At 45.5% G+C, this 27,883-nt stretch overlaps 2 protein-coding genes across 3 annotated transcripts; both read right to left on the reverse strand.

Moving 5' to 3' along the window:
• Nucleotides 1-1,634: 1,634 nt before the first annotated feature.
• On the reverse strand, nucleotides 1,635-10,886 carry mmaa (metabolism of cobalamin associated A). Its single transcript, XM_030788023.1, has 7 exons — nucleotides 10,743-10,886; nucleotides 9,896-10,319; nucleotides 8,921-9,043; nucleotides 7,944-8,114; nucleotides 7,525-7,610; nucleotides 7,093-7,242; nucleotides 1,635-2,462 (listed from the first exon to the last, which is right to left on the reverse strand). Exons 2-7 carry the CDS (start codon nucleotides 10,287-10,289, stop codon nucleotides 2,175-2,177), a joined length of 1,212 nt encoding a protein of 403 aa, XP_030643883.1. The 5' UTR covers nucleotides 10,290-10,319; nucleotides 10,743-10,886; the 3' UTR covers nucleotides 1,635-2,174.
• A 1,794-nt stretch (nucleotides 10,887-12,680) lies between these two features.
• On the reverse strand, nucleotides 12,681-27,312 carry smad1 (SMAD family member 1). 2 transcript variants are annotated; one of them, XM_030788028.1, is made up of 7 exons: nucleotides 27,250-27,312; nucleotides 19,637-20,368; nucleotides 16,616-16,897; nucleotides 16,009-16,125; nucleotides 14,335-14,556; nucleotides 13,643-13,899; nucleotides 12,681-13,240 (listed from the first exon to the last, which is right to left on the reverse strand). In XM_030788028.1, the coding sequence occupies exons 2-7, from the start codon at nucleotides 20,034-20,036 to the stop codon at nucleotides 13,097-13,099; spliced, it is 1,422 nt and encodes a 473-aa protein (XP_030643888.1). In that variant the 5' UTR covers nucleotides 20,037-20,368; nucleotides 27,250-27,312; the 3' UTR covers nucleotides 12,681-13,096. The 2 variants fall into 2 exon arrangements, with proteins under 2 accessions (XP_030643888.1, XP_030643889.1); XM_030788029.1 differs by lacking the exon at nucleotides 27,250-27,312 and adding an exon at nucleotides 26,859-26,870.
• Between the last annotated feature and the right edge of the window lie 571 nt (nucleotides 27,313-27,883).

The raw sequence follows: 27,883 nt of genomic DNA on the forward strand, positions 1-27,883 counted from the left end.
TTTTAAATAAAACAAAGCCCCAGGACCCTAAAGAAAACGCTTTTCACATTCATCTGTCACGAAAGAGACGACGCAACAGGCAGACAAGCAGCTACAGACAATGTGTGTGTGTGTGTGTGTGTTTGAGAGAGTGAGAGAGAGAGTGAGAGAGAGAAGGAGAGAGAGAGGGGAAGAGAGAGAGAGAGAGGGAAGGAGAGAGAGAGAGGGGAAGAGAGAGAGAGAGAGGGGAAGAGAGAGAGAGAGAGAGAGAGAGAGAAGGAGAGAGAGAGAGAGAGGGGAAGAGAGAGAGAGAGAGAGAGCGCAAACACAGCAGGGAGACAGGGGCATTGTCAGACACCGAAGCGTGACCAGCAGGCAGGGGCACACACACACATTCTGTCTACAGAACACAGGGCCATCGTGGGAGGGCAAAAAGGTGACATTTCACTCAACGTTCGGCTTCTCGCTCAGACTAAACAAAGATCTCCATACCCACACAAACAACGAAAAACAACAACACACAGCTGAGTACACACACACACACACACAGAGCCCTCAGTGACGTTCCTGTTTATTTCATCTTTAATGTCAAACCGCAAAAACACAATCGTTTATAAATCGACTCAGTGCGCTGTCTTTAGCAACCTTGAGGAGGGGAAAAAACCTCACAACCGTTTTGAGTGCAAAGTGTAGACTGAGAATCAAAGCCAGACAAACTCTGTGGGAATTAATTCATTAAAAAAAAACAACTTAAGCACATTTAAATCCTCTCAAAGTCCATGGGCTTGATGTTCTGAGGCTAGTTTACTCTGCAGAGAGTAAACCGAGTGCTGACACTGCATAGGTAGCGTCACGCTGTGAGATTTTGATTGGCTAATTTTACTGAAGCTGCTACAAAGGGCTAAGTGGACAAGTATTTTTCGCGCGGGTCACACACTCAGCTGCCCGTTCTCCACTATGTAGCAGATTTTTGATTTTTTTAAAAAATTTTTTTATTTAAATGACCCTCATTTGCCACTCTGTGGAGTCTGGAGGCATTTCTCTGCTTCCAAAAAAACCCACAAAAATTTCTCCTCTGAGCAGCGAGCGGCTGTATGACTTTAAAAGGAAAGGTGGAGACGCAGGTCCGTGAGTTTATCGGTGTACTGGACTCTGAGTCACAAGACCCAGAAGCAAACAACACAAGGGTCTTGTGTGAACCACACCCTCCGCAGACAAAGAAACAGCACCACTAAAATGACCATCAGCCGCAGAGACTGGGTGTTTCCAACGCTCTGATCATCAGTGTGACACAGAAACACCAAAACGAAGATATATGATTGCAGAGGTGGTGTATGTGTGTATATGGAGGGGGGGGCTGCCAAGGATGGCCTGGAATTAATTCATTTCAGCTGCTGCAGAGCGTAAATCGGGGCAGAAACAAAGACAAACAGTGAGAGACATGAAGACCTTAAAGTGACTCCCCAACCCAAGAGCATGGAATCACACACACACACACACACCACTGCAGACCCACACAAACAGCTCTCGACCACAGGCAGGGAACAGTTTACGTAACGGACAGAGCCTTCCTCAGGCTTACAGCACCACCTGGTGGGCACAAAGGGCACCTTTTTTTTTGGCAGCGACTCCTGTGTTTTAATTGATTTTATTTGGCAAATGACACACAGTGTGCTGAGCGGCATGGCCGTAATTTGTCAGTTTAGAAACAGCCACGTCGCTAGAGAATAACCACAGAACGACATATTAGCCCGAACATATCAGGCCGATTCATGGTCTGTTATTTTCTTTCACTTACAAACACAATCATTCAGAAGAGACGTTTTAAAATAATCTCTGCATAGTTTTTGTTTTTTTTTTTCAATTACAGTATTTGTGCGTATAAGTTTGTGAGTGCGTAAATTATTACGTGTTTAACCATGATGAGTCCCAAAACCATTTCTACAAATCTCCACTTCTTTCTCACTGGAGTCTCCACACGATCAATCAAACAGCCTTTGAGAAAAGTCTTTGAGAGCCATGAATTACAGGTTTTATGTCCTACTGTCTACATCACTCAGTTAAAATCTCTGATACAAGGCCAGTAAACTCCTCTCTAAGGTCCATAACAACCTCACAAATCATGACCCCGGCTGCACCTCCTCTAGTCGTCTCCTCCCGGGACAAAGGCAGGTGAATGAGGGACAGAGAAGGGGCTACTGTGAGGAGGTGAAGACTTTGAGGAGGAGGTCGGCGGCCAGCCCGGGGGAGATCTCTCCCTGCGTGACTCTTCGTTCGAGGTCGGCGAGTTGGCAACGCACGGCCGGATGCTCCTGGAAGTGACGCAGGGCGTTCTCTTGGATCAGGCTCCACAGCCAAACCTTCTGCTGGCTGCGTCTGCGCAGCTGCAGCTCCCCACTGCGCAGGCCGGCTTCACGGAACTCCAGCATCTTCTCCCATAGCTCCGCAATGCCCTGACCTGTCTGGGACGACACACGCACCACCTGAGAGAGAGAGGGAGAGAGAGAGAAAGAAACAGAGAGGGAGAGAGAGAGAGAGACAGACAGAGAGGGAGGGGGAGAGAGAGAGACCCAGTGGTCCAATGTTATTGAACAGTAAATGAAGCCATGCAGAAACAGAACCAACCCTTTCCAACATGACAGAAGAGACTGAAGTGGGATGGCCGAGCGAGTGGGGGAGAGGTAAGACAAAGTGATGTGCTTTGAGGTGACTTAAAGAAGACAAAGGGAAAACTGAATTATGAAACAGAGTAAAGTTGAAAGAGAGGAAATGAAGTGAATTCATTCACTGACAGCGTTGAGAATGATAAAACATCTAATAGAGATTCAACATTTCTACTGATTTTACTGTTCACGCTATTCAGATGACATTAAAGCCCAAGACAATACCACAGATGACAGCGTCTGAAAGGCAAAAATTAAAATTAAATATACGAGCGAAAGAAAAAGTCGACAACAAACAAATCCCAACTTTTGTGTAATATTAAACAAAAAACTTGAATGAAAAAAAAAGATAGACAGACAGAAAGACAGACAGACAGACAGACAGACAAACAGATAGATGATCACTGATCACAGAAAGAAAGAAAAAAGTGAGAGACTAAAAGAGTGAGGGAAAAGAAAGAAAGAAAGAGAGAAAGAAAGTAAGAGGCTGAAGGGGGCGTTGACTGACTGAATAAAAAAACTGATCCTGATGATGTGTAGAAAATCCACCCTTATCACACTCCCCTCAGACAGACACACAGACACACGGCCCTGTAAGACACAGAGAACTAACTGCCCTCAGACAGACACACAGACACACGGCCCTGTAAGACACAGAGAACTAACTGCCCTCAGACAGACACACGGCCCTGTAAGACACAGAGAACTAACTGCCCTCAGACAGACACACGGCCCTGTAAGACACAGAGAACTAACTGCCCTCAGACAGACACACAGACACATGGCCCTGTAAGACACAGAGAACTAACTGCCCTCAGACAGACACACGGCCCTGTAAGACACAGAGAACTAACTGCCCTCAGACAGACACACAGACACACGGCCCTGTAAGACACAGAGAACTAACTGCCCTCAGACAGACACACAGACACACGGCCCTGTAAGACACAGAGAACTAACTGCCCTCAGACAGACACACAGACACACGGCCCTGTAAGACACAGAGAACTAACTGCCCTCAGACAGACACACAGACACACGGCCCTGTAAGACACAGAGAACTAACTGCCCTCAGACAGACACACGGCCCTGTAAGACACAGAGAACTAACTGCCCTCAGACAGACACACGGCCCTGTAAGACACAGAGAACTAACTGCCCTCAGACAGACACACGGCCCTGTAAGACACAGAGAACTAACTGCCCTCAGACAGACACACAGACACACGGCCCTGTAAGACACAGAGAACTAACTGCCCTCAGACAGACACACAGACACACGGCCCTGTAAGACACAGAGAACTAACTGCCCTCAGACGGACACACAGACACACGGCCCTGTAAGACACAGAGAACTAACTGCCCTCAGACAGACACACAGACACATGGCCCTGTAAGACACAGAGAACTAACTGCCCTCAGACAGACACACAGACACACGGCCCTGTAAGACACAGAGAACTAACTGCCCTCAGACAGACACACAGACACACGGCCCTGTAAGACACAGAGAACTAACTGCCCTCAGACAGACACACAGACACATGGCCCTGTAAGACACAGAGAACTAACTGCCCTCAGACAGACACACAGACACACGGCCCTGTAAGACACAGAGAACTAACTGCCCTCAGACAGACACACGGCCCTGTAAGAGACAGAGAACTAACTGCCCTCAGACAGACACACGGCCCTGTAAGACACAGAGAACTAACTGCCCTCAGACAGACACACGGCCCTGTAAGACACAGAGAACTAACTGCCCTCAGACAGACACACAGACACACGGCCCTGTAAGACACAGAGAACTAACTGCCCTCAGACAGACACACAGACACACGGCCCTGTAAGACACAGAGAACTAACTGCCCTCAGACAGACACACGGCCCTGTAAGACACAGAGAACTAACTGCCCTCAGACAGACACACGGCCCTGTAAGACACAGAGAACTAACTGCCCTCAGACAGACACACGGCCCTGTAAGACACAGAGAACTAACTGCCCTCAGACAGACACACAGACACACGGCCCTGTAAGACACAGAGAACTAACTGCCCTCAGACAGACACACAGACACACGGCCCTGTAAGACACAGAGAACTAACTGCCCTCAGACAGACACACGGCCCTGTAAGACACAGAGAACTAACTGCCCTCAGACAGACACACAGACACATGGCCCTGTAAGACACAGAGAACTAACTGCCCTCAGACGGACACACAGACACACGGCCCTGTAAGACACAGAGAACTAACTGCCCTCAGACAGACACACAGACACACGGCCCTGTAAGACACAGAGAACTAACTGCCCTCAGACAGACACACAGACACACGGCCCTGTAAGACACAGAGAACTAACTGCCCTCAGACAGACACACGGCCCTGTAAGACACAGAGAACTAACTGCCCTCAGACAGACACACGGCCCTGTAAGACACAGAGAACTAACTGCCCTCAGACAGACACACGGCCCTGTAAGACACAGAGAACTAACTGCCCTCAGACAGACACACGGCTCTGTAAGACACAGAGAACTAACTGCCCTCAGACAGACACCCGGCCCTGTAAGACACAGAGAACTAACTGCCCTCAGACAGACACACAGACACACGGCCCTGTAAGACACAGAGAACTAACTGCCCTCAGACAGACACACAGACACACGGCCTTGTAAGACACAGAGAACTAACTGCCCTCAGACAGACACCCGGCCCTGTAAGACACAGAGAACTAACTGCCCTCAGACAGACACACAGACACACGGCCCTGTAAGACACAGAGAACTAACTGCCCTCAGACAGACACACAGACACACGGCCCTGTAAGACACAGAGAACTAATGAAAAATCAATAGGGCAAAGCCTGCCCCTCCTTCAGGGCACAGAGAGAGAGAGAGAGAGAGAGAGAGAGAGAGAGAGAGAGAGAGAGAGAGGCAGATCACTGACAGATGCCTGAGTGTCTCTACTGCGTGTGGGCGGCCTCTCATTGGGCAGAATTGCATCCTGGTTTTGCCGACCTGGCACCGGGCCACGCTGGCCACATGTACTGTTTGTGCTGGGTAGGGGTGTAAGGGTACACAGAAGTCACGGTTCGGCTCACACCCCGGTTTGGACTTGATGGTTTGGTACGAGTTCGGTACAACGGGGGGAAAAAAAGTAACAAGATCCCCCAAATGCATAAGGCCCAGGTTTCTTTCATTTATTTTGAACAGACAGTAGTGCAAATTACAGTTTGTTCCACCTACTGTCATATAGTCCCCCCTGAGGTAGTTGGTACAGCCTGTAGTGCATTGAAGGTGCCATAGAATGGAAATCACGATTTTCCTTGCCCGTTTGAATTCACTGAGATGAATGTGCTATGGAAAACATGCGTTCTCCTCCTGCAGCTGTATGATCCATGTAAAGAAAAGCCTTTCTACAGCCCGTTCTGAATTCCGTGTGGTTGTGACGTCACAACTGCACATGGCCGCCTGCAGCAGCGTGTAGTCAGTCCTAGGCTGTTGACAGCAGCATTGCCATCTATTATTCATTAAGAAATGAGGTTTATTTCATACTACAATGTACCGGTAAACAAGGACATAAGGTCCTTGAAAATTTATGTTGTCATATGTTTGCACCACAATCAGATCCCAAATCTTAGAGAGAAGAGAACAAACCAGCTATGAGAGAGTGAAATGAGAGACTGGCGCTTGTGAAATTTGGTTCCGTGTTACGTTTGTGAACTGTGGCTACCGCCTATTCTCCGTATGACTGCACGCACCAAACCGCGACGTCCGACGTCCGTACCGCGACAGTTCGGGATGATTCACGTACCATTACACCCCTAGTGCAGGGACAGGAAGAGATCTGGACGCCCCAGGATGGAGCAGGTCAGAGGGCCAGCGAACCACAGTGCCAGAGACACACCTGTTCCCATGCACACCACACCCCAATCCCCCCCCCACACACACACCCCTCCCTAAAAACATATGAAGGAGAGTTTACAGCATCTCAGAAAAAGGCCAGAAACGTAGAAGAGACTTTAGAAATCATTTGCATGGCAACGCACATTCACACACACACACACAAACACACACACACATACACACACACACACACACACACACACGTACACACGCACACACACTCACATTCACATACACACAAACACACACACCCACACATTCACACACACAAACACAAACACCCACACATACACACACACCCACACACAAACACACACACCCACACATACACACACACACAAACACACACACACACACACACACACAAACACACACACACACACATACACGCACACACACTCACATTCACACACACACAAACACACACATCCACACATTCACACACACCCACACATACACACACACAAACACACCCACCCACACATACAAACACACACACACACATACAAACACACACACACACACATACATACACACACACCTTAGGCTTCCAAGCCTGTGATTTTTTGCGGAGTAATTTCAGGGCGCTGGTGTATTCTGCCTGGATTCGCCGAGCCGGAACCACCAGGTCTCCGTCTGATTTCGTCACCACCACCAAATCTGCCATCTCAATGATCCCTCTTTTAATTCCCTGTACCATTAACACACACAGTAAACACACACACAGTTAGGCTCAAGGACCACAACATTAAAACAAAACAAAAAACAGTTGTTGATATGTAAGTACATAAACTGAACAGAGATGACAAGTAACGTTTAAGAGCTAAGAGGCAGTTATGTTGTGTAAAATCCTCTTTTGAAAAATATGCAGGATATAAGAACAGTCCCCTGAATAATTTAGTTTATCCTCTATGACTTCCAGATTTCTAAAACTGACAGGACAGACTCCGGTGGGGTGTTACTGTGTGATTACCTGCAGTTCATCGCCCCCTGCTGGTGGAATCAGTAACACAAACATATCCACCATGTCAGCCACAGCAAACTCTGATTGGCCAACACCTAAACATATAACATACACAATAAGCATATGAGTGACACACAGAAAATACAGTAAATCTAACAGTAAACAAAACTATTTATGAAAGATTACAGGATGAGTGCTACTTAACATTGCTAATAAATACATATTTGACCAGTGTTCACCAAGGATATTTGTTCGAAGTGTGTGAGAGAGAGAGAGAGAGAGAGAGAGAGAGAGAGAGAGAGGGAGAGAGAGCACGCAGTGAGCCAAAGAAAGAGAGAGAAAGAGTCAGACAATCTGACTGAGTGACCAACAGACAGATAGATACATAGATAGACAGACAAACAGACGGACAGGAGTGGGTCCCTCACCCACTGTTTCCACCAGCACGATGTCATATCCTGCCCCCTCACACAGGACTATGGCCTCGTTGGTGGTCCGCGTGACACCCCCTAGGGTCCCTGAGGTCGGGGAGGGACGAATAAAAGCACTCATGTCTCTGGACAGTTCCGTCATACGCGTCTTATCCCCCATCAGAGAGCCTGTGTGGAGTTTAAAAAAAAAAGACATTTTCACATCTCACACATTGACCTCCAGGTCGTGTCGTACCTCAACTCCAAGACTGATCTGGAAATAAAGACATAACTAATCTCCAACATGAACCTACGATGTAAATAATGCTCTTTTCTGACTTGGGTAAGTGTGGGGGAAGCTAGTGTTGTGGAGACCTAGGCTGTGTCTGAAATGGCGTACTGCATACTGCATACTAGCCTAGTATACACTGCGTACTGCACACTCCTCCACACGCTAGTATACAGTATGGCATTTCGGACACAGCCATAGTCTCACTGAGCTTGTGTTTGAGTGACACTCGACTGAAGGCAGCTACATACACAGCAGCTCTAAAGGATCATTATATAATTTCTCCAGGGTGAGTTTTGTCAGCCCCAATCTGAACACAGTTCACTGTGATTCTTATTGATTCCAAATGGTTTCCAAGCATAGAAATGAGACGAGAAAGACACAGAAACATACAAATACATTTTAAGAGTGGGAATCCAGTGCAGACACGGTTCAGATTTGATTTATTATGCTGCAGTATGTTCATCCACCCTCGAGCGGTTTACTACTTAACATGCATAACACACATACGTTAAGTACACAAGTACAGACAAACATGTCTTGCACTTATTTGGTTCTAATTAAATGTTTACATAATCCTAAACTGTCCTCATTTTCTTATTCAAATTAAATCCACGAAAATCAACCCAACAGACACAGAGCTGTTTCTGCTGCAGTGGTACCGTTTAAATTGGCCTGTTTTCTCTAGCTCTGGTGCAGTGCTCACCTCCCGTCGTGCAGGAGGACGGATCCACAGCCAACACAGACACTTTATGTCCTTTTCCCGTCAGCATTTTACCCACCACCTCAATGAACGAGGATTTACCTGCCCCGGGGGGTCCGGAGAGTCCTGCCAACCCACCCACACACACACACGCACACGCGCACACACACGCACAGACAAAACAGAGAGAAAACAAAACCAGCACTTCACATGAGTGTATGGGCTTGGCTCTTCAGAGGAACGGAACAGAACAGAACAGAACAGAACACACAGTCCTGGACAGTCTTCTTGTCCATCGGACTCATGAAATGGAAGTTTGTCTGGTTTCACAGATCAGTCCAGTGGCTGAGAGACCTGAGTCTCGGTATGCTGGCGGTGGTCTCATAACAGATGAAAACAAAACAAAACAAAACAAACAAACACAACAACTATGCAGTATCTAAGGCTAGTGTTCAGCTTCCTGAGAGGCATCCAAACCCTACCTGTAAAGCTGCTTTAAGATAAAGGATGAAAAACTGTTGAATTCTTTTCTGCTAAATGAGCTGATTCTCTGACAGATAAAATTCGATGCTTCGATGCTTTGACTCTGTCTTGTGTTTTTGTTTCAAACACAAGGTGATTTTCAGTAAAGCATCGACTGTTGATGGCCAGTTACATTCATTTGGTTAGACTGAATGATTTTACATTGAAATTCTGACACAAAAATATTCTACATCATTGGAATATTGTATCATACATGCAAGTGAACATGCTTTGCTATAAAGCGAAGGGTTCCTCACTCCAAACCAGAGAAATCATTTGACAAAGATTTAGTAACAACCAGCAGAAATGAACCTCTTTCAAGTCCTCCACTTATTATCAAAACGCTTGATTAGGTTTGAATCAGGTTTGCTAGCTCTTGGGGTAGAATATACGCAGGCTGTGAATTGGTTCACTAACGTATCTTTGGAGTGAATCGGTGTTAAACAGCTTACTGACCCACTCTGAAAGCGACCGGTTTGCCGCCGTTCTCTCTCTCCTGCTCTTGTCTATACGCGAGCACTCTCTGCAGAAGCACCTGCGCTAACTCTTTTTTCCGAGGATGTTGAGTTTCTACCAGAGTGATAGACTCAGCTAGCGATGCCCTCTGACCCCCCACTAGTCCGTCATAAAGCTTGTCCAGCAGTCGTCTCTCCCTCTCCGTTAAATCTGTCACGCCATGGTTTAGCGCAGCCTCCACGGAGACGCATCTCCGCTGGGGACGAGTCAAGAAGTGTCCGTGACGGAGATCTGTAGTGGGTTTGCTGGGGCATTGTCTTAACGCAGAGGTAGTGCGGAGAGGTGACAGCACTGTGACTCTTGGCAGGTAGGAGAGGACTCCTGAAGGACTCATCTTGTCGTGCTGCTGTTTTATAACACGGACCTAAACACACAGTGAATGAGAATTAGCAGCACAGTACTGAGTGAGTGAATGAATGAATGAATCTGTATTAATGGTTCTACGAAATGAAACAGTTTCATGAGAATACAGTTTGGATTGAGCAACAACTGAACATGAGTATAGACCCGTGTTGCGCTAAAATCTTGTTCCTTCGTGTACGGCTGTAAGGTTTCTGTTCAGTTTCATTCCAAACAGGCTTCATGAAATGAGCGTTTACCTTACCGCTACTAGCTATGAGGTAGCAAATCAACTTTAACAAAACGACCGAACAGCGACTGAAAGTGCTCACAATTTCTGCCCTGCAGTCAGCTAGCTGCCTGACTGCTCTTTGATGCCACAATAACGGGACCAACCAGTTGTTACAAAACTTTGAACAGGCTGAAAAGGCAGTTCCAATAACCTTACCAATCTAAAGCACCTTGACGCTTCCTCTCAGCTGGCCATGAGGTAATTAGTTCTTCACGCCGCTCTTCAGTTTATAATGTTGGCTTTTAACTCATTGTAACTCATAACGCTTAATTTAAGTGCTGTCAATAGCTCAGAGTTATACAGCCACCCTGCAAAGACTGTAGGGTTTTGACCTAACGTGCAAATACAGCGTACAGAGGCGGTGTGCACAGGTCATGATTGTTTACTCCCGGGTTACGGTTTCCGGCTTACTTTTCAGAATAAAAGCTCAGTTTCAATTTCGAATTAAAAAAAAAAAAGTACCAGTACGACGTCTAACTGTATAAAAATTAAAGTCAAGAAAGGATTAATTCATTACCACAACCTTTTTCATTTAAAAACTACAGCTTATCGTCACTGTCATTTTGCTCACTTCTGAGCACCTAAAGTTCAAAGTATGATATGCAATGTGTCACAATGGCTAAAAATTAAATTACAAATATGTTATCATGAAATTTATGTCATAACTAGAGCATTCGGCGGAATGATAAAGACAAGCAAACATTGTTTAGTATGGATATGACTGAAAAAGTAATCCCCATCATGCCTGTTCAAGTATCTGTTACAACCTGCAGGGGTCACCATTGGAGATAGTTATAGTTGGATAATCAGGCGGATAAGAGATGTGGAAGTCCACCTTCCAAGCCAAGAATCTTATGCAATATATTAATAGGCCATTACTACATGGTTGCTGTTTTCCTTTTGTTTTTGAAGTTATCTTTTCGACACAGCATTTTCAAAAACCTCACTCTCAAACGAAACCATATAATATGCTGGAGTGGATAGTGCGTGGAGAGAAAACCAGGAAAACACACACAAATCGGTGATAATGAAACCGTTTTATTGAGTCTTCCAGTAGAGAGTTGATATTCATGGAATAAAACTGCTTTTCTGGGAATTCTAAAGAGCAAAAAAACAGAAACTGCAGAAAGTGGAGACCAAGGAAAATGTGTCGACAGAAAGAAACATCATTACGTTTAAAAAATAGAAATAAAAAGTATCATTTTAAACAGTGAACTGGGGGTTTGTCTATGCATAAAAAAACAAGCAGAAGACAATTTAAAAGGCTTTTTAATATTTTTTTTTAAAAAAAACAACGTCACAGGGCCAAAGTAAACTTACTCCAACATAAAATATCTAATTTTTTCCACGCTAAAAAAAAAAAAAAAAAAAGCTAGATAGGCTCAGGCAATTCTCGTCTTTTTTCGTCGTAAAAATTCCATGAAATCGGTGGAAACAGCAGAGGAAACGCCTTCCGTGTGGCACCGGTTTTCTCGTTGAGCGGTTACACCGAAGGTCGCTAGCTGCTTCAGCGTCTGCACCCCCTGCCCCACCCCCGCGCCTTTTTTTTTTTAAAAACACCGTTGGCTGAAAATCCTGGGACAATACAAGCTACATTTGCATGAAAACTGACTGCACAGCACTCTATACTCTAAAGGTGAGTACATCTACACACTAGGATCAGTAGAGCACAACTGACCGTGAACACAAGAAGAGAAACATATATGCTAATTGGCTTATGTGTCCTTAACCCACAACAACCATGCCATTCTTGTCAACCATTACATGGTTTTTAGATAATTAAAGGATTTCTTTTCTTTTTTTTTCTACACTGGGTTTTGTTTATTTGCTACATGTTTTTTTTTTTTTTATATCAAAACAAAAAGAGCATTGGTAAGTGCCAGGGAGACATTTTGTTTTACTGACCTTATTATCTGGACACAACCCACAATCTAACAAGTTCATCTGAAGCCTAAAATTACAACACTTATTCAATTTCTTTTATTCTTAACCCAGATTTGTCACCCCTCTCCGGATACCCCCTCCCCTTCCCTCTATTCTGTACAGTTTTATATCGTTTTCCCACCCTCCCATGGAACGCCCCCCCCCCCCCCAAATTGGAATACTGCAACGTAAACGGGAACAGAACAATAACAACAAAACTCGCCATGGCAACCTCACTGTCCAACCTCACTGTTGGAGGATACTTGTCCACTAACTGTGGTGGCCTGTCTGTTTTAACACACTTGGTCACACAAAGTCATCAAGTATCTTCCAGATGCTTCCTCACACACACACACACACACACACACACACACTCACTCACTCCCATACACACACGCTCACACACACACACACAAGCGCTAAGGACTCCCCATTTTTTCCCGTCTGACCTGCTGGAACCCCCCCATCCTCTCCCGTTTCAGACTGCCTTCAAGTAGAAAACAAACCCCACCCCTCCCCCACCCACACGGCTCCTTCTCAGCGACAACATGACTGGGTTCTGCCGGCCCAGGCTTTCCACTCTGGGCCTAGGACACCGAGGAGATGGGGTTGTGAGGGGAGCCCATTTGGGTCAGAACCTTGTCCAGCCACTGCAGAGGCCCGTGGAGGTGGATCTCTATCCAGCACGGGGTGCTAGTCACGTCCTGTCGATGATATTCCGCCCCCCAGCCCTGAAACAGAATGCAGAGGAATCCTTCAGACTGGAGAACTAAAGCTTAGATGACACGTCCCCAAAGGAGTCAGAGGTCAACGTTTACGAAGCCCCTGTATTCCTTTTCTGTTGGTCAGTTCCTTGCTGTTGTTTCAGCCCAAGCATTTATCATTTTCCTATGCCCCTCTTATCTGACTCCAGTTAACCAATCACCACAGATTAACCCTGAGGACATGTGACCTGCCCCTTCACCTGGAATCAAAAGCTATTGTCTATATTACTAATCCTAGGCACTCCCCCTTTAACAGAGCAACCTTGCTGACACTCCGATGTGTCTTTGCATCACCATTAGCTAAATGAAGTGTGTGTTTGTTTGGAACAAAACAGAGAGTGTGTATGTGTGTGTGTGAGAGAGTGTTACCTTGACAAAGCTCATGCGGATGGTACACATCTTGGTGAGTTCGTAGACAGCCTCAAAACCGTGATTGACGGACTGGGCCAGGAGTTCGGCAAACTCCTGGTTGTTGAAGATCTTGAGGCTGCAGCCGCTGGGGATCTTGCAGACAGTGGTGGGGTGGAAGCCATGATGGTAGTTACAGTTGCGGCTCTGGACGAAAATACTGCTATCGCTCAAACACTCCGCATACACCTCTCCACCAACGTAATACAGATGGACACCTACAGAGAGGAGAATGAGGACATCAGGCACAACTCTCCTTAGAATCCATTTTGTTACTATGTTTCATTGCTATTACAATGTCACAGAGTACTACATTCCGGACTGGTCACTCTCTAATGAGAAGACTCATTAGAATCTATTTGTTACTATGTTTCAATGCTATTATGAGGTCACAAAGTACAGCATTCTGGATTGGCTGCTCTCCTTTAAGAAAATCCACTTCTGTGATGAATTCTGTTCCAGTCCTCTAGCACTGACAGCTTGAAAGGCCTTAAACCTTATGCTTCATTTAGTTGTCGAGGAAACATCACTTTCAACTTCAACTGCGAAGAAACCATCATCATGCTACAACATAAAATCTAAATCACAAATCCTAATGAAAAGCAACAATGAGCAGTTCTGAGATCCAGTGAGATTTGGTAAAGCGGTGGAACCTTTGCCAATGTGTCTGCGTGTGTTCTCGATGGTGGAGTTTCGGTTGACGTTGGAGAGCAGGCCCAGGCAGAACCGGTTGCGGTTGTTGGAGGGGTCGGTGAAGCCGTCCACTAGCACGCTGGTGGAGGAGGCTTGGAATGCTTCACCCACACGATTATTCAGCTCATAGTACACGATAGAACACCAGTGCTTTGGCTCCTCATAGGCCACAGGCTGCATATCTGTACAGGAAACACACACACACACACACATACACACAAAGAAAACCAAAGTTATGCAAGCTGATAAAGTTAAAAACAGAAGCGCTTTCCCACCTTTCTGTCCATCTATGACACATTTAAGGAAAAAACGCGGAGGACGAGACAAGCTTTGATTTGACGTCATAATCTTGTCTGTAAATACAGCACTTGCCCAAAAACTACCAAATTAAAAAAAAACAAAAAAACCCACGAGACACACCAACAATAGCCAAATGACACAAAACCATAACACTAGACAGCTGTACAAATGAATGTACCCTGAGCCTGGTCACCACAGAGATGACCAATCAGACAAAGATCTCACACTTCCAGATCTCCACCGACCACGGAGCAGAGCGCATACGAGTGCCCACGCAGCGCCCTCCACTGACGGGCAGGCTGGCACAGTGACTGGGCTGTGTTTATCTTACACATTCCTCTCCTCCGTTTCCTCGCGGTGGCGTGGGGGGGGGGGGGGGGGGGGGGGGGGCTGGCAGGTGTGCGCTGTCTCGCCGCCTTTTCCCAGCAGCGCTCCACAAAAGGAGCAGCAGCAACAACACCGCCCGCCCCAGCACAGGAAACAGCACTCGCCCATTCTTCCCAAAACCGCCTTTCACCCCCTGCCAGCGGATATCTCAAACTGCTGCCTCTCTCTCTCTCTCTCTCTCTCTGTCACACACTCTCTCTCGCTCTCTCTCTCTCCCTCTTCCTATCTGTCACACTCTCTCTCTCTCTCTCTCACTCACTCTCTCTATCTATCCCTCTCTGTCACACACTCTCTCTCTCGCTCTCGCTCTGTCTATCTCTCCTTTAAGTCTACACTGTTACATGGTAAACAGCTGTTTGTTTGAATGACGATTTAGTAAACTAGAATAACGGCTGGAGAGGATGGCACGAGCCAGAGTACGGCTTATTTGCGTAAACTCTTTCTATGGCGTGTTTTTGCATGACCTGCTATTGTTGTGAGTCCTCTGTGCTGTTCTAAGATCAGTCCTAAGACAAGAGACAAATGAAATCACCGTAGTGAAGAAGCTCCACAATCCACGAACTGCAGAGGATATTTTGGAAATTGAAAAATACTGGAGGATATAAAGGTTCACGGGTCAAAGTTGTGCATAATTAGGTTCGTGACAGGTCTTTTCACATTTGAGATGACAGACAGCCTGAAAACACATAGGCTCATTCATTCATTATGACGTCGTGTAAAAAGTTAGTTAAAAATACATCTTCATTTCAAACATCACTAAGCAGAAGCCGTGAGAAACACCGATGGGTTTAAATTGGGTTTAAACTTCACTGATTAGACAAATTTTAATTCTTAAAATTAAGAAGTTTGTGGTCGTGCCCGATGAATGACCTGGGGGCAGAAGATGGTGTGTGTGTGTGTGTGTGTACATGTGTGTGCCAGTGTTGTGTGGCTGTCGTGGTAACCACCTGAACGGTTGTTGATCTCCAGTGGAAGATTTGGGGCCAGTAGGTTGGTGTCCATGGGTTGGGGGCAGTCCTGAGTCATTGGTTCTTCAGGGGGCATGTATGCCGGTGGAGGGGTTTCTGCATGAGCCAAACACACACACAGTTTAGCAAACATACATATACATGTACAAATATGCATGTGTATGTGTGTGTGTGTGTGTGTGTGTATATATATATATATACGTGTATGTGTGTGTGTGTGTGTGTGTGTCTGAGTGAAGCTCTGCTGTATGTAAGTTAACAGAGTTTAGTTCTTCACAAAATATGTGTGTGTATATATATATATATATATACACACACACACATAGTTCTTCACAGAATAAACTCTGTTAACTTACATACAGCAGAGCTTCACTCACACACACACAAACACACACACATATGTATATATATATATATATATATATATATATATATATATATATACACACACACACACACACACACACATTCTGTGAAGAACTAAACTCTGTTAACTTACATACAGCAGAGCTTCACTCAGGCTGCAGATCTACTCTAAACTCTATTCCACAGGAACAACCCAGAGCCCGGAGGTCAGGACACTCACCTGGCATCTGGAAGGGGCTGCCTGGATCAGAGCTGGAGGGCGAGTGTGGGAAGGTGGCGGTGCTTCCCGTACCGCTGTTGGGAGAGCTGGGGTAACTGTTGGTTGGGGAGTTTGGGGTGAAGGGCAGGCTCCCCGCAGGCTGTTGCTGGGGGAAAGAGTCTGGGTATGTGGCGTTTTGGGGCATGTGCGGTTCTGTCTGGTGCAGCGGGTTACGGAATCGCGGCAGCATGGACAGCTTGGCGTTGAATTCGCTGTTTCGGGGTACCAGTACCGGTGGCAGCACTGCAGGATTGGAGGAGAATGGTGTCAATCACAGGGGAACTGGCCAGTCAAAATCACAGAAACAAGATAAAGACATGGAACAAAGGGGCCTTTACTGCGATATATATATCAGGAGCGAATGAATGAGCTTTTAATAGGCTGGATCCTTTTCTTTAACTTAGGTCATTCTTTCATGTGCCCCCCCAAAACAAACAAACAAACAAACAAACAAACAAACAAAGAACCTTTCAGATATGGTGAATCACCCAGTTTTCGTTGGCCCTGTCTTCTCTCTGGCCCCTGACAGCTGTATCTTCCTCAGTGTCTCTCATATTCATTTTCACCCTGACTCTACAGCTGAGCTCACGGCTAAGAATCACGCTGACTCACTTCTTCTTCTTCTTACATACATCTGCCTTCACTTTGGGAACACACAGATCTGGGAGCGGCCACATTTGGCCACATTAAAACAATGCCTCTATTTTCACCGAATACTGAAGATGGGGATGTTTTTTTCTCTTTCCCAACCCCCCCCCCCCCCCCACCCTTTTTTTTTCAGAACCGTGGCTCTCATATTCACGAGTTAAACCAATTTTTCTGGTCACCTATAGGGCCGACTCTGTGTTTGGAAAACAGCTTGGAGCGGAACATTCCGAAGGAATGTACCATCTGTGTGAAAATGGGACAGCCCGTCTGGAGCAGGGGCCCGTTTGGAAGGCGTTTTAAAATGGACAGAGGTGTCCGCGCCATCCCGTCTGAACAGAGAACACACAGCTTGAGCCGCACATTCTGAGGCTTGCGGACGATTTTACGGGGCGTGGAAATCATGAGGCGCAAAAAGGAGTCGGTCAGCCAACGCCAAGAGCGAAGCAGTCTGAGCTTACACCAAACTGAAATACTGGTAAAATGAATTGACTAACAGCAAACAGAAAAAAAAAACAGCTTTCAAGGCTAAGTGCAGTCTTCGGTTAGTAACAGGGAATTACTTTGATGGTTCTTCAGTTAGCGAAACCAGGCTTGGGATGTACATAGCGTTTTTTTTTTGGCCAATTATTGGTAATTCTACCAAGAAGCAACGATAATACAATATGATACAATACAATCTAAATAAGCTTAAAGCTAAAACTGATTTTAGCAGGAGTTTCTAGCATGTTATAAAGTTTACAGATATGTTACGTATGATGTCATAAAAATCTGTTTGAATCTAAAAGCAGCTTCACACTGGAGGCGGAACAGGCGGGATTGAGGACAGGGCGGGGGAGGAGATTGGGGGGGTGGGGGGGGGTAGTGCAGGAGAGGCAGGTGTGTGTTCCAGGCTCTCGCAAGGCGCTCAATAAAAGCAGAGTGTGTGAGGTGGGCGACCACTCTTTCCTCCTATTGTGTGTGTGTGTGTGTGTGTGTGTATATGTGTGTGAGAGAGAGAGCGACAGGAGTTCCTGTAACACTCTTCCTCCATGTGGCCACATGTTTGCCTGGGCCTGCTGGCCAAGAGCACACACACACACACACACTCACGCACACACACACACACTGTCAGAGCTTGCTCTGAAACAAAGCCCTCATTCTCCCCCCGGCTGGAATTTCCTGCTCCTGCTCTCTTTCCACACACACACACACACACACACACACACACACACTGTGGACAGCTGTTTCTGTCTTGTCAGCTGACCCTCATCTTCTGCTTAGCCAACAAAAAAAAGGGTTGTGCGTTTGAAGTTCACACGCACACACGCACACACACACACACACACACACACAAGAGAACATTTTTAGGCTGCAAAGCTGTTCCTGCAGTAGTCTTTCTCATATAGCACCAAGGCTAAAAAGGGAGATAAGAGCTTTGGCAGACAACGGGATGTGGAGGAAAAAGAGAAAATGAAAAGAGAACATCTGCAGCTACCCTGGGAAGAGGAAACCAGAGGGGAGAGGAACGCTGAAAAGAACACATGATTTCAGTATGAGGGTTCCCTGACTGGGGAAACTTTGTTGTACCTCATACCTCTATTTTTTTTTCCTGTCAGTTTGTCTAAATGTTAACAGTAATCTAATCCAAATGTTTATACTGATTAAACGTCTCTGTTAACACCGACGGCAAAAACAACTCCACCAAATAGTTTCATCAACAAAGAATATAAACCACAAAAAAACAACAATAACACACACATACACACACACACAAAATCATTTACATCTGAAAGACTTTGTAAACTGTGTCAATTGTTCAATTATACGAAAACATTTAGAAATTAGTTGCAACTGTGCTCTATGAAGTAATGCCACAATTGTTTTCATGAGGGCTTTGTGTGAGAGGGATGTGAAGAGAAAGCACTAGCTGTTACTTTATGGACAATATAAAAATCTCATAGGTTACACAGGCAGCAATCTCATTCTCTAACCTTACGACAACGTCAGCTGTGAGCGTAGACATGAGTAGAGAGACTGAGTGAGTTTATGGTGAGTCTGTGGTCAAAGGTTCTGACCTGATTTTTATTAACACTCAGTGACCCAAACAAGTTCACTCAACCTCCTGGCCAAAAGTCAGTACTGTCCAGTAGGACAGTCAATCTGGCCAATCGAGAAATCTCACTGACAAAACATAATTCCAGGACTACAGTTATGATCAAAATGACCATCAATTTTTTTGTATTACTTGCTGTGAATGACTATTAAACTGTTCAGAGTTATAACAAGTCAGCTTGTTAGAAGTGTGTGGGTGGAATTGAATTTTCTGCGTGTTAAATGTATTCTGGCGGTCCTCACCTGGACTGTCCACTCTTTTATAGTGATAGGGGTTAATACACACGTCCTTCTGTTTGGAGCCGAAGGGGAACTCGCAGCAGTCCAGCGCCTTCAGCTCGTGGTGGGACTGCAGGTCGGGCCAGCGCCACACGCGGCAGTAGATGACATGAGGGAGCCCCTTCCTGTGGGACACCTGCAGCCGCCCGTCCAGGGAACGAGGGATGGTCACGCAGTTGCTGGGCTGTCCGGGGCAGCTCAGCGCCCGCTCCAGCTCTTCCATCGCTCCCTTCTTCTTCTTCAGCTTCTTCACCAGCGCATCCACCGCCTTCTCTGCCCATTTCTCCTCTTCGTCGCCCTGCTTCCAGCCCAGCAGCCGCTTCACCGCCGGGCTGGTGAAGGAGAAGAGCGAGGTGACGTTCATTCTGGCACCGGACGACGCCGGTTAGAGTCCCCCCCCCCCCCCTCGGGAGGAGTCAGCGAATCCCACGCGATGGCGCGCACACGCACACGCTTACGGAGCTCTGGCTGTTACTTGGGAGACGCGCTGGCGGGACCAAGAAAACGGTTTCGATGTTCTCGACGTCCGGGGTAAAAACACACGCATACACATACACATATGCAGAGGGCTGTGATATTTCCCAAAGTCCGTGGAGCCACACACACACACACACACACACAAACACACACAGCCAAAGGAGGTAGAAGTCCTTGCTATTCTGCTGTTCCAAAGACTGGGCAGGACATTCAGTGGACCTAAAACAAAAGAGAGAGAGAGAGAGAGAGAGAGAGAGTCAGTTAGTACACCATGAAGTGTCCTGACATTGTTTTAAAGGGGAAGTTTTGCCAGCTTTCCTGTCCTGAATTGCACAGAGGCTGAAAAGGCGGGAGAGATATTGGCAGAGAATCCTTGACCCCGGGGCGCGATGGGAGTGACATCATTCCGTAACGCTTTTTTCTGGGAAACTGCCACGCTGTGGCTGTGTCAAAGCAGGGCTTCCCATTAGAATACCGAGACCAGTCAGTTCTCCCAACGGCTTCCAGTACATATGAGTGTTCACGCCGCCGTCTCCAATATCAGCGCTGGGAAGAACCGCCCGTGACTAATGCAAGTCATCTTCGGATGACTCAGTTCTACTGTATGGATACAGATACATCAAAACCTTCTCATAAAAAAAAACAAAACAAAACAGAAAAAGAACACCAAATTGAGACTAATTTGCTGAAGAAACCGGTTGGTGGATTAAAAAAAAAACCAGACAAACAAAAAAACAGCACGCTGTTTGTCAAGTGCACCATGAAAGGGGGGGGGGGGGGCATTTGACCGTGCTGTGCATTATTTGAAAACGAGGGCTAGTTTCCGAACATCCTTTCCAGCGTGTGGGGCAAATGCATGTGGAAGTGAGAGGAGAAGTGCCCCCATTGAGACAAATCCCCAGACACCCATTCAACTCAAGAGACTTAGGCCTTTGAACAGGGATTTAGAGGGAAGCAATGGTACATTACCAACAGAGGAGCACAACCACAAGAAGGAAAGTATCAAAGTCAAAGAGAAATCAATCAATCAATCAATCAATCAATCAAAAAAAAAAAAACAACCCAAAAAGCAGCATTATTTCAATATTAGATCTGATTACACATTTGTTTAGGTCACCTGACTCAAGACTAGCATAACAAAGGTCTATGAAAAGATTGTCATTACACAAAAAAAGTAGTTGTTGTAATTCTGGTTGAACATTAATCATGATGACTTCTGGCTCTGTGTATCCATGAGATAAACATTAACAGCCTGCAAACCTTACAACGTAACTGATATTGAGGACAAACAAACAAACAAACAAAAAACAAGCAGACATTTAAAACATCATCTTCCCAGTATGGCAGTACGCACAACTGGGTGTGTAAGGGTTGGTTTGCGTTGGAAAAGGCAGGTTGTATCACAGGTCAGTTATCTGAACTATGTGGTGTTCTAATAATATTGTCCTCTGTGAGTGTGACTTCTCACAACTACAGTTACATTCACAGGAAGTCAAAGTCACAGGGGTCAGGGTCAAGACAACCATGGCCAGACACCCACACACACATATAAGGATGCACACTGCTTGCATGCACATACGCGCGCACACACACACACACACAGTGTGCTTAGTGTATCTAGAGAAACCTTAAAGACTAGATACTTCCCCAATTAATTTACACCCTGTAGAGAGCATTTCAAAATTACCGCTTTAACGCCAGCACACAGTCATAGAGAGGAAGTGCTCTGAACAAAAATATCACAGCAAACATGTAGTTTTTTTTTTGTTGTTGTTTTTTCCCACTGAGAGCATTAAAAAAAAAAGAACTTCAGGTCTTACTTTTTCTTTCTTTGTCATTTGGGAAGTACAACCCTTCACACACTCAGTCTGAGGCATTCCTTCAGCTTCTGTGGACATTTTTCAATTCTCTTTTTTTTTTTTTTTCCCCTCTCTGTGTGGGTTAGTATGTGTGTGGAGCACTAACAAAAACAGGTGCTGTTTACAATGTGGAGCGGAATGGCCGCTATAATAGACCACAGCGACAGGAAAGCTAAAAAGTTCCTCCTATATTTAGCCGCGGGACGGAGGAACGATCACAGCACCAATGAGCAATTTGAAAACCCTCGCGCTGTTGTCAGGGAAGAGTTCGGGAGAACGAGAAAACGTATCCTTGGAGCATGGGGGGGCGGGGGGGGGGGGGGGCTATTTAAAAAGGAAACGTCTTATACCCTCTCCCCGGGGTGGCAGACTCTAACCTCAACTCGCCACTTTCGGGGAGCTTCGAAACGAGCGATTCATCCCTCTAGATCATTACTGACCTCCCTCACAAACGCTACTGCTTTTCACACGACTTACTACGTTTTATCCTCCAGGTGAGGAGGGGTGGCCTGATGACACGTCTTCCCAGAAACACCATCCTTCTGCAGGCGGGCGGGACGCAGGGAAAGGCGGTTTAAAAAAAAAAAAAAGAAAAAAGAAAAAGAAAGGAGGAAAACCTTCCAAGGGAAAAATAACAGGTCCCAGTGTTGGGACTTTTTCCCTTCATTTCAAGGTAAGTATCGGAGCGATGAGCTTACGCTGATGTCATACATGGACAGTGTTCAGTCATCCTGAGTTGCTGTTAGATCCCAAACAGATGGAGCAGAGAGACTGTCCTGTGAGCTTATGAGTCATTGTTTTTAAACGTGTGGCCAGATCACTTTGATTGATCACAGCTGATGTTTCACTCCAACACACGGAATTTCAGCAGACTGCCAAGACGCGAATACACACACACGCACACGCACACGCACACACACACACACACACACACACACACACACAGAGGGCTTTCACTCGATACTTGTGTCGGTAATTCATCCTCATTAAAGAAGATGATCCAGATTTTGTTTCTAAATTGTCCACGTTAATGATGTCACTCCAGATTCTGATTCTGGTTCGTTCCCATTAAAAAAAAAAAAAAAATGCTTATTCATTCACATTCAAGAAGATGCATCAGAATCTGATTCTAATTTGTTCACATTAAAGAAGATGATTCAAAAAATTTGGTGAGCACATTGATTTGCTGACACCTGGTACCATTTGACTGTCAGAGAGTACGCGTTTACCACATCAAGACAATTTTTTTTTTAATCTCCACGCTTAGGACATAAACACACTGTAGTCTTTTTAGAGTGAAGACAGAAAACCACTTCAAATCTTGACAGATCTTCTCTCCCCCCTTTTTCTTTTCTGTCTGTCTGTCTTTTTTTTTTTTTTTCAAACAATTCTCCTATTCCCCCAAGGGGACCTACCACACATGTTGAAAGCCAGCTTCACCAGCCCAAACATAGCACCAAACCAAGCTCTGCACAGCAGGTGGCAAGACTGTGTGTCCTGTCTAAAGTCCACATGCTCTGTGACTGACACAAAGCTGCACTCAGATCTCAGGGTGTCTTTTAACTCATCAGCTCACACTGCCTATGGTTTTGTGATGACCACCAAAATCCGCCCCTCTCCGTGGTCCGAGTTCAGCTGTCTCTTTTAATCCAATTCAGAGTCACATTCCTGGGATGAGCACGCTCCAAACATCTGCTGCACGCACACACACACACACAGACACACACGCATGCTCATACACACAGACACACACACACACACACACACACTCACAAAAAGACACACAGTCTGTGCTTTCTTTGAGTGTGTAGATATGAACTCAGTTTCGCTTGAACCTGGAAGTCTCCCTGATTTCTCCCAACTGTGTCCACCGCAAACTTACATAAAAAAAAGAAAAAAAAAAAACAAAAAACACACAAACAACACAACAGTGACAATGCTTCAAACAGTGCTGGTTTGGGGTTGTCTGGAGTGCAGTGAGAAAAAAGGGCTACAATGCTTTCTGACGCTTAAAATACAGATGGTAACAACTTTTACACTGAAGCATCTCAACTAACATATCTGTCTCTTGGAAAATCATTTGCATGCTTGTTTGTGTGTGTGTGTGTGTGTGTGTGTGGGTGCATTGTATCTAAATGTCAACGGTATATGACAAACCTGAATGGCTGAGAATGAATTACAGAGGGAGTAATTTAATAGTAAAAATAGAGGCCAGGTAATTATATCAGCTTCAAGACATGAATTTGATTGCACTACAGAGTCTGCGATGTGTCTGTTGTTCCTAACTGTAACAACAGCGGTGCTAGCCTAAATACTATAAAGCTAAATTAAATCTGTTTCAGAAAACCAAACTCAAAGCAGAAATCACTGATTTACACTGCACATTTCCTTTTTTAAACATTTCTCCGTTTAAAATTCACATTTGAAGCCTTTTCCTAATGTATCCCACGCAGCTTAATACGGCAATAAGACTCAAACTCCTCAAATGGTCTAACGCTTACGTCGCGCATCTATAAAGCCTGACCCTCCTTACACTAAAACCCCATAAGCAAATACCTCCATTCCACCCCGACTCTCTTTACCTTTCCCAGGCACCGAGCGCTGGTAGCCGCTCGAGAATCAGACTCATTCCTGCTGTGCTGGACAGGAGGTCTAATGTGGCTCCCCTGGCTTGGCTTTTGCAGGCTTGACCCCAGCCCGCCAAACCCATGTATCATTTTGCTCTGTTTCAGTGTGGTTAATCAATTTAGGCCCTCCCTGGACGGGGGTGAGCAGGCAGTAACCATGCTCTCTGGACCCTCCCCAGGGACTTCACATTATAAAGAACTTACATTATTTATCAGGGCCTGCATCTGAGGTCCTCCATTAGGAGCCTGCTCAATTGAGATGTTCTCTCTCTCTCTCTCTCTCTCTCAAAGAAAAGGAAGGAGGGAGGGAGAAAGAGAGAGAGAACGCTAAGATGAGAGAGCAAGAGACAGAAAATGATGAGAGACAGGGAGAAAGAGAATGAGAGAGAGAGAGAGAGAGAGAGAGAGAAGCACGCACATACATGATACATAAATATACACACACACACACACACACACGCTGTGGTCTTACTGCTTCACCAGTGCAGCAGCAGATGCTTCACACACACAAAAGGAGGACAGGCTGCATGCACCAAACGGTGGCCTGATCGTTTTGTGCTCATTCGGATGCTGTGATTGGTCCTTAAGTGGCCTGCGAGGAGAATGTGAGCCAAGCTCTATCAGTATAGCAGATCAGATACCAGCTGCCAGGACACAGACGGCAAATCAAACTAATGGAAAACTTAGAGATGTCCCTGAAGCTGCAGCCTCCACACAACACAGCCTCCTCACACACACACACACACACACACACTTTTGCCAGGTTTGGACCGTGGAAAACTACACGAAAGGACCGAAAGAAAAGGGAGAGATGGAGAGAAAATGCGAACAGGGCGGCACAAATCCGCACAACCATCTTGGTCCATCCAAATCCTAGCCCGACGCCCGATCCAGTTTCACGACATTAACTTCACAAACAGCCTGGACACTGGGGTGAATGCCGAGTTTATGGAAAATGACAAATAAAAAAAAAAAAAACATCTCTCCATCCACTGAGACCTGCTCTTTTCTCTGTGCTCGTACAGAAACACACACAAACACACGCACTCCACACAGACAGCCAGAGACATACAGCAGGTGAACCTTGAAAAAGATTTCTTTTTTCATTTTAATACCAACACAGTAGAGGTTACTTCTAAGGGGGGGGGGGGTGCAGTATTTTTTTTTTTTTTTTTTTGGTTACACGTGAATGTCCAGGCTGTCCTGGCATCATGTCTGTGGTTTACTGTATGCTCATCTCCAGCATATGGACAGCATCCATTAAGCCTAACACATGTTCCTTTACACCCATCCATTCATACTCACAAAACAACCCAACACACTCGTGTGTTCTCCCACAAAGTGCTCTGAGCAATATGTTCCTCAAAACTGTACAGACATGAGACGTGACAGAATCCATACGCCGTGAGCAATGGCTGGATTCAGAATTAGGCTCTACTGCTCTCAGCAGTTACATTTTCCTGCCATCGGAGAGCATTGTCTTCGAACACCAGACGAAACATACCGCTTACGCTGCCTTGAAGCCTGCTTGCATCCCTGCATCGAACACAGCTCACGCTCACACATCGAGACACAAGATGCCATAACAATGGAGCAAAAAAAAACAACAAAAAAAAGATCTTGCTGGACATGGAAGGAATGTGAGAGAGAAAGAGAGAGAGAGAGAGAACAAGAGAGAGAGAAACAATCCATCCAAATCACAGACAAGGACGAGTTCCTGTCCTTTGAGTAATCTGATATGTCATTTGCAATGATGAGTGGAGATCTGGCTTTGGGTCGCTAAAGACTCTGCATCCAAGGCACACACACAAACACACACACACACAGAGGAGGACAGCAATGCATTGCCAATATGCAGACACTAAATTTGCCTCTTCCTCCTCAAAGTCTCTTGCCTTCCCCTGTTTGAATTCCCACTAAGTTTTCCAATGAAACAAAAATTAATTCACTGTTGTGGGGGGGGGGGGGGGGGGGGGACGACAAAGAGAGAACTCTTCCAAGAATGATGGTGCATACATGTTATGTTTGTTTGTTTACCCTTAAAATTCAATGTGGGGTAATGATAAACCATTGTGTCTATCAACAAACTTGTCAGGACGATATTTGGCATCGAAATTCAGTACAGAAGCCAAACGCTGAATTAAAGTATGTGTATTCTCTAACACCAATGATAAAAAACGGTGTGAGCGAACACCAGATAACACACATCGCGTGCTGTCATACCTTGGAAACAATTGTCGGTGAAGTATCATCAAGCTATCCAAGCGGAAAACATGAAAAATAACACCCTATATTAGGCACAAAACGACGTGTTAGATAAATATCACATTCAGGGTCAAATATAATGAGTCACATTTAATCTACAGGTAGTTTTGGAATTATAAAAACGGTCTGATTAATTAGCTATCAATCTACCGTCGTTACAAGGAGGGACAGCAAAGTTTGAAGGTTTTTAAAGAGAGTTTACGCACTACATTAACTTCTCTAAAAGTTTGAAGTGAAACATTTCCCCCATTTCCATTCAAAGGAGACCATTGGTGAAGATTGCTTGATGTTTAGCAAACGTGCTTTGGAAAACAAACAAAAAAAACCCAGAAAGTGAAGTTTACTGTACCTCAATGCGCCACCTCCAAGTGTTGGTTCATGTCTTTCATACGGCTGCCTGGTTTGATCTGCCTTCGCCTGGCGTCAGTGTGTCGCGGAGCCGCCGCACCCTCCGCACAAAACTCATATCACGCCGCGGGATATAGTTAGGGGCGGTCCGACCATAACAAGTCCTACTTTTTTTTTTTTTTTTTTTTTTTACACTTTCAACGCAGAGTAATGGATTATGTAACAATACAACAATGTAGTCTTTCGTGGAGTTAAAGAAACTAGTCCTCGGTCCATAAAAAGATCTGTTGCAGCCAAGCGGATGTGAAAAGTGTTCCGTAGATTTCCCATATTTATATTCTCTTAGTCATAACTGCACACACTGAACATACGGTTTTGAGCAGGCCTGTATTTAAATAAGGTCTCGGTAATACCTCACATTAGCGAAAATAATGTTACTCTGCTATTGCTAAATTATAGACTTCATCACTCATTCCTGATACTGCATATCCGTTGATGAGTTTCCATAATTAGACCTGGTGTTCATTTCAGTGAGTAGGCTAGCCCTGGATACATAAATTTTTGAATGGCTCTGGGTTTGCATGTGACAAAACGTCTTTCAGGTGTGTTCAGCAATAAAAAGTATTGTAGTTTTC

The sequence above is a fragment of the Chanos chanos genome, chromosome 11 (genome assembly GCF_902362185.1).
Source record: "Chanos chanos chromosome 11, fChaCha1.1, whole genome shotgun sequence".
NCBI lineage: Eukaryota > Metazoa > Chordata > Actinopteri > Gonorynchiformes > Chanidae > Chanos > Chanos chanos.